At 47.3% G+C, this 12,037-nt stretch overlaps 1 protein-coding gene across 4 annotated transcripts in view; it reads right to left on the bottom strand.

Annotated features, from left to right (window-relative positions):
* Window positions 1-3,035: 3,035 nt before the first annotated feature.
* Window positions 3,036-12,037, bottom strand: part of SYK (spleen associated tyrosine kinase) — a 105,116-nt gene continuing 96,114 nt past the window's right edge. For all 4 annotated transcript variants that reach the window (XM_061163577.1, XM_061163576.1, XM_061163578.1 and 1 more), the window contains one exon: window positions 3,036-5,703. In XM_061163577.1, coding sequence (XP_061019560.1) covers window positions 5,631-5,703 — 73 coding nt within the window. In that variant the 3' untranslated portion in view covers window positions 3,036-5,630. The remainder of the gene's footprint in view (window positions 5,704-12,037) is intronic.

Below are 12,037 nucleotides of genomic sequence, written 5' to 3'. Positions count from 1 at the left end.
TCTTAATCATTGGACTGCTAGGAAAGTCCATGTTCTTTCTTAATGTAGGTTAATACTGTAAAACTACAAAATAGTAAGTGGTCTTAAAAAGAGTTCTATGTAATGAAACATCAAGTTATGTGCCCTGCGCCCTCCTTCTGTATGAAAATGCCATCGTTTGATTTATTTTTCTTTGAAGGAAAGAGGGATTATATGTGTCCTGGCATTGTGTGTGTGCGAATGAGAGAGAGAGAGAATACGGTGTGTAAAGAACCCACATATGAGAACTGAATGGGGCTGGTTTTTCAGCAATAAATACATGGTAACTGCTTCCTTGAGCTTCCCTGGTGGTCAGTGGTAAAGAATCCGCCTGCCAATGCAGTAGACACGAGTTCAATCCTTGGGTCAGGAAGATCCCCTAGAGAAAGTGATGGCAACCCACTCCAGTATTCTTGCCTGGAGAATCCCATGGCTACAGTTCATAGCGTCACACAAGAGTCAGACAAGACTTAACAATTAGACAACAACAGCTTCCCTGGCTGATTTCAGGGACAGAATCACCTTCCCACAAACACACTGCATCCGCTGTAGAGACCCTCCCTCCTGCATGTTAAGTGTGATGTTTCCCAGTCTGTGAGGAGCACCATCTCCATCTTGCTAGTAGTCCTTGAGCACAATGGTGGCCCTATGTTCAAAGAAGTCAGGAAAATGATAAGCTAGAAAAAATGTGTGAAAAGGTCTTTGCTGCACTATTCCCTGAAGCTTGGACTAAGGGGACACTGGGATTCTTGTGTGGAAATGCACTTAGCCATGTTATTTCACCAGGGAACTGCTCTGTCTCCAGACTCACATTTGTAGAGAAGACACTTGTGAGCTGTTTATTGGCCTTCTCTTTGGGTGCATGGTAGGGAGAAGGAGAAGGGGTAGGGCTTGGGTGCTTGACAGCACTTTGCCTTTGCTGGGCTTCCATTGCCTGAGAAAGGCCATGATTCAAGAGGACTGGTTTTCTCTGAGGGTGGGGACGAATTCCATCCTGAGGCTACAAGCCAATGTCCAGAAGGAAGCAATTACTACCTAAAGTGGGAAATGCCGGCATCGTTTGTCCTGAATTAAGATCTCATCCTGGCACTTTGAGTTGTTTTTATTTTTCTGAAAATCAGCTGTATGTTTCAGAAGCTGGGAGCCATCGCCACTCCTGGTCTTAGGTGTCTACAAATTGGTGGGCAGTTCAGGATCACATGAGGAGTTGCCATTTCCTTGTATCAGGTGGTCACTGGGTATGTTTCTTTATAGTAATCACAGGACTTTCCATAAGGGGGGTTACTTCTCAGGCTCCTCAGTTTGGCCTGTGTGGGTGCAATGGGGAAAATGCCTTCTCTTTCTCAAGTCGACAATTTCAATGGAACGACTGAGTGGACAAGAAGTCACCCCAGCTTACAGGAAGGCAGCTGTTCTCTGCTAACCCCTTTCCCTTGGGCCCCAGCAACTCTCATCCTAACTGCAGCTTGGGACAGACAAGTCTAACAGGTGCTTTTTCTGAAGTGAGAAAGTGTTTATTAACTGGTTTTGAAGTCCCTCCTTCCTGCCTTTGGAAAGTCAAGCCACAGGTCTTAAAATCTCTCTCAGCCCAAGCTCAGTTTGGTGATAAAGCCACGTCACGTCACCGTTTCCAGTGGTCACAAACATGTGATTGCCTGGGTTCTGCTCCCTCACAGTGACCACAAATGGGATTGCTAGTTTTCTGCTCTCTCCCTGAGGTTGAAGAAGTCATTTCCTGCGCCGTCACTCAGCGCCACCTGCCGGCCGGCAGAGCTCCCACAGGCCAGGTGCCGTGGTGACCCCCGCGTTTTTAGAATATGCAGCCCCGCTCTCCATCCCGCCTCTGCGCCTGGCACTTACGTGTGCCAGGGCAGTCAGTGGGTAACCCTCAGCGGCAGTTTTGCACATCAGGAGGCTGAGTTTGTGTGACTCCCCCAGGGTTAGTGCTGGAGACCACCTGTCATGCTCTGCTTCCGGGGCAACCCGCCAAGGGGCTATTTGGCGGGCTGTGTTGTTCCTGTCCCGGGGCTGTCCTCATCTCAGGGCCCACCGAGGCCAGTCAACCCAGGTTTCCTTCAGACCTCTGCCTGCCAGGAGCCGGAGAAATTCTAGTGGCACTGGAGGGAGGCTGGCAGCCAGGAGAGACTCTGGTACTTGACCCTGGCATACAGCAGGTAGAAGAGATCTGACAGAGCCGCCGTTATGTACCCCACGGCAGGCTGTCTGCCTTACACTTGCACTGAATTCCAATGAAGTGGTCATTTGGAATAAGGTTCAGTACATGTGTGTGGCATGTGTGTTTATGAGGTATGTTATGTGCAAGGTATGTGTCTATGTGATGTCCATGCATGTGTGTGTAACCTCCTTTAAAACGGAATGAGGGCTCTGGATTTCTTTCCTTGTCACCCCCAATGCTCCATAAGCTGTGTGTACAAAGGGAAAGTTCACACCCACAGCCCTGCTCTGGCCCCTTTTGGGATTTCTGTGTTGTCGGCCCACACCCGTTAGGATACATTGTGAGCTGCAAGGCTCTTGCTGGGCAGACCCCTGCCCGTGAACAAAGGAGCTCAGTGGCCCAGGGCCCTCATCAATAAGCCTTTCCCTTCTGTGCACGGGAGAAACTTCCAGATCCACTCCCACCAGCCTGCAAACATCCACCATTTTAGACTGTGGCTGGGGACTTAACATTGTTTTTAAACACGCTGCACATTGGACATGCTTGTTTGACACAGTGTATTTGACAGTATACTTATCCTATTTTGGGCTTCCCAGGTGGTGCTAGTGGTGAAGAACCCACCTTTCAATGCAGGAGGCGTAAGAGACACAGGTTTGACCCCTGGATTGGGAAGATCCCCTGGAGGAGGAAATGGTAACCCCCTCCAGTATTCTTGCCTGGGAAATCCCATTGACAGAGAAGCCTGGCAGGCTACAGTCCATAGGGTCACAAAGAGTCGGACACAGTAGCGTCCGAGTACAACTATCACATTTTAATTGCATCCATGCAACTCATCACAAAGCTCATTTAAATTTTTTATTAAAAATTACAGTTGAAAAAAAGTCCAGTGACAAAAGATTGCTCTTCTGAAATGAATGGAGAATACGACGCCCCGATTAACTGGTCAACTGTGCTCCTTGGAAGGCTGGAGGCCTGACACTCCAGCAGTCGGCCCCACATGTGAAAACCCGGGTGGGGTTCTGCAGTCATTGGTTGGGGGTAAATGTGAAGTCACCATCCAGTGGCAAAGGCAAGGCTGATACCAGCAATTGCAGGGAAAGAACAGGTTCAGACAAAAAGCATTTATTGTTTTACCCACAGAATGAATTATGTTTCTGTTACAAAAACTTGTGGTCCCACTAAGGAACAAGGTGTTTGTGGCATCAGCAGACAACTGATGCTGGCTACGGCAATGTGTCCATCACGCTGTCCTTTTGTTCCTGTTAAATGTGAACTGAAAGGTGTAGGCACATGGAGTGAGCCCAGATCAGGGTAAAGACGCGCTTAGAACCATCAGAAGGGCAGCACGCATGTGAAAGCCCAGCCCAGGCCAGATGCCCCATGGGAGGCCCTGACCTTCCAAATTTTGCTCATTTACATCACAAATTCCTCTTCTACAAGGTTGCCTTTCCCTGTGTCCCCTCCTCTGTGACCCCAGGGGAAAGGAGAGTTACCCATCACACAGGACACAATTTTCACTGGATGAGACGTGGACACTGGCCACAGGAGGAATTCTACACTCAGGTGTCTCTCCGCTGGGCGAGAAGCAGAGGACAGAGTGGGAGGGGGAAGCGCTGGCTGCCTCCCAGGCTGGGTTTCTCTTGCCCACTAGCATTCTAGATGTCCTTCCTCCCCTGACTCCGGGGAGGGGTGAGGAGATGAGAGGCAGTGGACAATCCCACTGGAAAGAAGGAAAGAGCTCTGCACACTCACTACACGCACGCCCCTTATTCCTGTATGCATGTGGCCTCGGCTACAGACACACTTTAGGGCTGAAGAAGGACGCTGGGAGTCCAGCAGTGTGTATGCATGTGGCCTCTTTCTTAGATGCCATCCTCGCTTTATCCAGATCTTCCTCTGATAATTCTACACAGCCTGACCACAGCGATTGTGTCACTAATCTTTATAATTTCAATGTGCTATGCATTGAGTATCTGCTCAGCACATAGGGATCCTCTCTTTAACACAGTGAATAAACCACCAGGTGGCATGATTCCAAAAAGCATGGGTAGTTTCTGAAAGTTTTTTAACACAAGTTCCACCAGGGGACTCATGTCTTTTCTGGTTAAGCTGGAGTGCTGACTGATGCCTTTCTCTGTGCCTAGCTCCCCTGTTAGGAGTGGGGCCTCCTCCTCTGGCCATCAGCTGGATGTAGACGCAACTGATGATGAGATGGTCTGAGTTTATGTGTCTTGACAGACCTAAGAAGGATGGCCAATTAACACCTACCTTTAAGGGCTACAGCAAACCTGATATCAATGAGCTGATGCCCTGCATATGATCAAACAGTCAGGATTAACTAAGAAGTAGGGGACTAGAAAAGATTTCCTGGGTCTTGTAGCTTCAACTGAAAATCAAACTCAGTGAGGCTTACTTGTGGGCAGGGCAGGGTCTTTGGCTTTATTTTGAATTAATACTTGCCTCAGAAACTTATCTTTAGATGGCCTTGGCCATCAGGTTGTCCCTTACTATGAATACAGAAAAAGTCAGGGAATTCCAACTGCAGCAGAGGAAGCTTGGATAAGCAGACAACAGCCCACAGCACCCTGCAGTCTGTCCTTGGTCAGACCTGAGATGATGGGCACCTTCTCCCATACTGGATCTTTACAAAAAACCTTCTTTATTAGTCTTCAGTCAAGTATAGTCTTCAGAGAGTCTGAAGGAGAGGGGCTGTTGCGGGGAGACTAGGCCAAGCCAATTCATTCCAGCAGGCCCCATTTTCCACGTAGACCCGAACTTTCTGCCTTAGAACACACGGAGCAAAAGCAGGATCCAAACTTTCTCTTTTCCCTGAACTGGGCTACAGGCTTAAAAACTGCACTGATGCAGCCTGATTTGTTTGTTGGTTTTTAAGCCCCAAAGCACTTTTATTGGGGAAAGTTTTTCAGTGGCAGGACTCAGTCTCAGGACCTGTCCGAGCCATGTTCTAGAGGCAGTCAAACCCCTCCTCCTCTCCTTTCCCTCCCTGGCAGGTGCCACAAGCCAAAGGCATCCTCCAGAAATTGCAGCCGAGGTCGGCAAGAGGGCTCACTCAGCACGCCGTGGTGATGCTGAGTGTTCAAATGCAACCCAGGAGCCGGAGAACTGGAAAGTGAGAAAGGAATTTGCAAACAAATCCTGCAAACAATGTGCCACATGGACAAGAGACACTCACGAAGCCACAGGCTCCTTAGTCCTGGTGTCTGTCTGTCTTCCCACCGCTTCTCTGGGACGGGTTTACTTTGTGGAGGGCGTGTTCCAGGACAGGCTTTGGGGGAATAACAGTCACGGACACGGTCCACCTGAGCCGTCTCTCCCGATGGGCAGAGGGAGATGAAGGCTCAAAATCAACGCACTAGAATAGTCTTTCCGCAGCCGCTCATCTGCTGAAAGGCAGCCACAGACGGCGTGGGAGCCTTTAGTTCACCACGTCGTAGTAGTAATTGCGCAGCCGCAGTTCCACAGCTACGAATCCAGGCCTGTTCTCCACGCTGCAAAGGGAAGCGAGGTATTACTGGTTGTTATCAATGCTTGTGAAAAAGCGCTGATCACAGCCGGGGGCCTTTGGAGGCCAAGTGCGAGTGGAGTGGCAGCGCCCTCTGCTGGCTTCCTCAGGAACCCGCAGTCACAGCACAGCCCTGCTCTGGGCTCAGATGGGCAGAAGCCTCTGGGGAACACAGCGTCATACCCACCCTAGACCCACAGAACTAACCTGCATACTACAGAGTGCCCAGGTTTCTCCTGTCCACTTAAGGTGGGAAAGTTTTGTATCAGAGTCAGGCTCTTTAAACCCCACTTTCAGAGATGGTCTCGTTATGATCTAGCAAAACAGAATGCATCTGAAAATACTTCGTTGACCAGTGTGCTGTAGATATATATTTAATACTTAGCTCCTAATCTTTTTAAGAAAAAAATATGGACACAATTTAAAGTTGTGCCCCAGTAGATGGCTCCAGTAGATGGCTCTAGATTTTCTAAAAACATGCTGCTATTACACACCGTAATGTGGCACGGTCTTACTTTTGTCACTGTTAGCAGGTGAGGTGATGGTGTATGCAAACCATGGGTAAAAGTTTTTCACAATCTGCAACCTCTAAACAAACATGTATAGGCATCTCTGTTTCCTCTTTGCTGGAGCAGCCGTGAAGAGAGACCTCACGTCCAAGGTAAGAGAAACCCAAGTAAGATGGTAGGCACTGAGAGAGGGGATCAGAGGGCAGACAGACTGAAACCACAATCACAGAGAACTAGCCAATCTGATCACATGGACCACAGCCTTGTCTAACTCAATGAAACTAAGCCATGATGTGTGGGGCCACCCAAGACAGCCGGGTCATGGTGGAGCGGTCTGACAGAATGTGGTCCACTGGAGAAGGGAATGGCAGACCACTGTAGTATTCTTGCCTTGAGAACCCCATGAACAGTATGAAAAGGCAAAAAGATTGGACACTGAAAGATGAACTCCCCAGGTCGGTAGATGCCCAATATGTTACTGGAGATCAGTGGAGAAATAACTCCAGAAAGAATGAAGGGATGGAGCCAAGGCAAAAACAACACCCAGTTGTGAATGGGACTGGTGATGGAAGCAGGGTTTGATGCTGTAAAGAGCAATATTGCATAGGAACCTGGAATGTTAGGTCCATGAATCAAGGCAAACTGGAAGTGGTCAAACAGATGACAAGAGTGAACATCGACATTCTAGGAATCAGTGAACCAAGATGGACTGGAATGGGTGAATTTAACTCAGACAAACATTATATCTACTACTGTGGGCAGAAATCCCTGAATAAATGGAGTAGCCGTCATAGTCAACGAAAGAGTCTGAAAGGCAATACTTGGATGCAACCTCAAGAAAGACAGAATGATCTCTGTTAATTTCCAAGGCAAACCATTCAATATCATGGTAACCCAAGCCTATGCCCCAACCAGTAACGATGAAGAAGCTGAAGTTGAACAGTTCTATGAAGAACTACAAGACCTTCTACAACTAACACCCAAAAAAGATGTCCTTTTCATTATAGGGGACTAGAATGCAAAAGTAGGAAGTCAAGAAACACCTGGAGTAACAGGCAAATTTGGCCTTGGAGTACAAAATGAAGCAGGGCAAAGGCTAACAGAGTTTTGCCAAGAGAACGCACTGGTCATAGCAAACACCATCTTCCAACAACACAAGAGAAGACTCTACACATGAACATCACCAGATGGTCGACACCAAAATCAGATTGATTATATTCTTTGCAGCCAAAGATGGAGCTCTATACAGTCAGCAAAAACAAGACCAGGAGCTGACTGTGGCTCGGATCATGAACTCCTTATTGCCAAATTCAGCTTAAACTGAAGAAAGGGGAGAAAACCACTAGACCATTCAGGTATGACCTAAATCAAATCCCTTATGGCTATACAGTAGAAGTGAGAAATAGATTTAAGGGACTAGATCTGATAGACAGAGTGCCAGATGAACTATGGATGGAGGTTTGTGACACTGTACAGGAAACAGGAATCAAGACCATTCCCAAGAAAAAGAAATGCAAAAAAGCAAAATGGCTGTCTGAGGAGGCCTTACAAATAGCTGTGAAAAGAAGGGAAGAGAAAAGCAAAGGAGAAAAGGAAGATAAACCCATTAGAATGCAGAGTTCTAAAGAATAGAAAGGAGAGATAAGAAAGCCTTCCTCAGTGATCAGTGCAAAGAAATAGAGGAAAACAATAGAATGGGAAAGACTAGAGACCTCTTCAAGAAAATGAGAGATACCAAGGGAACATTTCATGCAAAGATGGGCTCAATAAAGGACAGAAATGGTAGGGACTTAACAGAAGCAGAAGATATTAAGAAGAGGTGGCAAGAATACACAGAGGAACTGTATAAAAAAGATCTTCACCACCCAGATAATCACGATGGTGTGATCACTCACCTTGAGTCAGACATCCTGGAATTTGAAGTCAGGTGGGCCTTAGGAAGCATCACTACGAACAAAGCTAGTGGAGGTGATGGAATTCCAGTCGAGCTATTTCAAATCCTGAAAGATGACATTGTGAAAGTGCTGCACTCAATATGCCAGCAAATTTGGAAAACTCAGCAGTGGCCACAGGACTGGAAAAGGTCAGTTTTCATTCCAATCCCAAAGAAAGGCAATGCCAAAGAATGCTCAAACTACCACACAATTGCACTCATTTCACAGCTAGTAAAGTAATGCTTAAAATTCTCCAAGCCAGGCTTCAGCAATACATGAACCGTGAACTTCCAGATGTTCAAGCTGGATTTAGAAAAGGCAGAGGAACCAGAGATCAAATTGGAAACATCCACTGGATCATGGAAAAAGCAAGAGAGTTCCAGAAAAACATCTATTTCTGCTTTATTGACTATGCCAAAGCCTTTGACTGTGTGGATCACAATAAACTGTGGAAAATTCTGAAAGAGATGGGCATACCAGACCACCTGACCTGCCTCTTGAGAAACCTGTATGCAGGTCAGGAAGCAACAGTTAGAACAACAGACTGGTTCCTAATAGGAAAAGGCTGTATATTGTCACCCTGCTTTATTTAACTTATATGCAGAGTACATCATAAGAAACGCTGGGCTGGAAGAAGCACAAGCTGGCATCAAGATTGCCAGGAGAACTATCAATAACTTCAGATATGCAGATGACACCACCCTTATGGCAGAAACTGAAGAAGAACTAAAGAGCCTCTTGATGAAAGTGAAAGAGGAGAGTGAAAAGGTTGGCTTAAAGCTCAACATTCAGAAAACTAAGATCATGGCATCTGGTCCCATCACTTCATGGACAATAGATGGGGAAACAGTGGAAACGGTGGCTGACTTTATTTTTCTGGGCTCCAAAATCACTGCACATGGTGATTGTAGCCATGAAATTAAAAGACACTTACTTCTTGGAAGGAAAGTTATAACCAACCTAGACAGCATATTAAAAAGCAGAGACATTACTTTGCCAACAAAGGTCCAACTAGTCAAGGCTATGGTTTTTCCAGTGGTCATGTATGGATGTGAGAGTTGGACTATAAAGAAAGCTGACTGCCGAAGAATTGATGCTTTTGAACTGGGGTGTTGGAGAAGACTCTTGGGAGTCCCTTGGACTGTAAGGAGATCCAACCAGTCCATCCTAAAGGAGATCAGTCCTGGGTGTTCATTGGAAGGACTGATGTTCAAGCTGAAACTCCAATATTTTGGCCACCTGATGCGAAAAGCTGACTCGTTGGAAAAGACCCTGATGCTGGGAAAGATTGAGGGTGGGAGGAGAAGGGGACGACAGAGAATGAGATGGTTGGATGGCATTACCGACTCGATGGACATGGGTTTGGGTGGACTCTGGGAGTTGGTGATGGACAGGGAGGCCTGGTGTGCTAAGGTTCATGGGCTGCAAAGAGTCGGACACGACTGAGTGACTGAACTGAACTGAACTGAACTGTTTCCTCTAACGTGGGCATACTGAGCATGATCAGCTGAAAGCAAGTATTTCTTAAAACTCTGAGAATATGTCCTTGCTTGGAAGTCATTTTATTATGCAAGATTTTTGGCAATATTGCAAGTGGGTAAAATTGCCCAGTAAGTGACACAGAACTTGAGGTTAAACTGCATACACTGTCCACATCCAACCTTTTTGACCAACAACAGCTGCAGTTTCACATGGTTCAGTCTAAGTATGAGAGAATAGCCAGGCACCACACATGGGGACCCGAAATCACTCACTCACTGTTATAAGAGCAGTGGTTTCTACAGAACCAAAATGGGTTGTTCTAGCAAATGGCATCAAAATAAATGGTTGCACTTATGGTTTTCAAGAGCAAGCAATAAGGCTGCTTGAAGTATGTCATCTGTGGTCATGGTTAGAGACAGAAGCTTCCTCTGTCTCACTGTGGGAAGATGTGTCTACAGCCACCAAGGTGTGTTCAGGAGTGGAAGTGATGGCCAAGCCAGGAATGCAGAACCACAAGTGGAAACATGAGTCCACACAGAGGGAAACCTTCCCTCCTGATACTAAAACTAAAGAGCACAGCCTCATCATCTTTGCCAAACAGGGTGTTCTCCTCTGACCGAATGCACAAAAAGTCTCTAAGGGTCTTACTGTGAGGGTTTCATCCACCTAATAGCCTGTACTGTGCTATGCTTAGGTGCTCAGTCATGTCCGACTCTGTGACCCCATGGACTGTAACCCGCCAGGCTCCTCTGTCCATGGGGATTCCCCAGGCAAGAACACTGGAGTGGATTGCTACTTCCTCCTCCAGGGGATCTTCCCGACTCAGGGATTGAACCCAGGTCTCCTGCATTGCAGGCAGTTTCTTTACTGTCTAAGCCACCAGGGAAGCCCATGAATAGTGACGTGGGTAACCTCTCCTTTCTCCAGGGGATCCTGCTGACATACCAAGTGAGCTAGTGTGGGGAAATAGGAATACAAAATGACCTTCAGCAAAGATGCCTGGTCAGGTTTCCCATAGACTCTCTCCTTTACATTACGGGTCAGGCTGCTGCCGGGAAGCCAGGGAAACTCTGAGCTTCTGCAGTGGAGCGTGGCCAAGTGTCCTGTGTGCTTGCTGGCGTCCTGCCCGCTTCTGTGTACCGGGGTCTGGGGTGCTTTTGCTGCTCTGACCCTGGTGCCCAGCAGCCTCCTTCTCTTCTCATTTTCTGCACTCAAGTTCCTCACCCTGCAGTTCTCAGTTGGAACACCCCTTCCTGAAAGAGGCCAATGTGGACTCATCAATGGAAGTATGATCCCCACCTCTCGAGAATCGACTGTGTGTGCTGTAGTGTACTCAGTTGCTTAGAAGTGTCCGACTCCTTGTGATTCTATGGTAGTAGAGTTCGACTGTCAGTCGGAGTAGTGTCCAACTCTATGTGCCTGTAGCCCTCCAGGCTCCTCTGTCAATAGAATTCTCCAGGCAAGCATATTGGAGTGGGTTGCCATTTCCTCCTCCAGGGGATCTTCCCCACCCAGGGATGGAAATTCTCTACTCTCACTCAGAGCTCCCTGTGGTTTGCTCTATAGCACCATCACAATATGTAATCATGCGTTTAAGTGCTTGGTTAATTTGTTTCCTGTTCGCCCAGCCCAGAATTGTTAACTTCCACGAGGACAGTGCTCTTTCCCTTGGCTGACACCCTGGGTCACTTCTAGATAATAAAGAGATTCTTAACTTCCATTCCCAGCTACAGTCATGGAAGATGCTTCCTGGGATGTTGCAGAATTCCAGGTGGCATCTGGAAGCACTTAGAATATCCATCATCTTGGAGATGCCTCTGCAGCATCAGCTGTCATACCTGAGAAGAAACCTGATCCTCAAAATATTAAATCTATTGGCAGATATATGAGTTCCTCCCCATTACAGACCTGCATCTTTTCCAAGCTACAAGGGCTCTGCAGACATGCTTTAGTGTCAGAGGGACAGAGACCCTGGCCCTGGGTTTCCCCACAATGCACATCCAGGCTGCCAAATCCAGGCAAGGTCAAAGGCCATGTCCCTGATTCTCGGGGGCAATGTGTTTCCCTTGCCAGCTGAGCTCCCCTGCACATCACCTGCCTACAATGTCACATGTGCTCTACCTGGCAGGCCACTGGGGCAGACTCTAGGGTTACTGTTTCAAATTCTGATTCACTTTTGGGGAGTGCAACCTGAGTCAACCCATCCGTGATCATGCCTCAGGCTGAGAGGTGATCAGGAATTAGGACAGTATGACATCTCCCTGCTAAGTACTTCCATCATCTTCTCTTACCAAACATGGCACGCATCCCCAGACCAGACACTTAAGAACATTTGTTTTGTATTTTGAACACCCCTTAACCCTGACTGGTATCATCTACATTTAAATTTTCATAC

Source organism: Dama dama, chromosome 16 (genome assembly GCF_033118175.1).
Source record: "Dama dama isolate Ldn47 chromosome 16, ASM3311817v1, whole genome shotgun sequence".
Lineage (NCBI taxonomy): Eukaryota > Metazoa > Chordata > Mammalia > Artiodactyla > Cervidae > Dama > Dama dama.
Note: the sequence above shows the minus strand (reverse complement) of the source record. Positions and strands in the feature narration are given on the sequence as shown.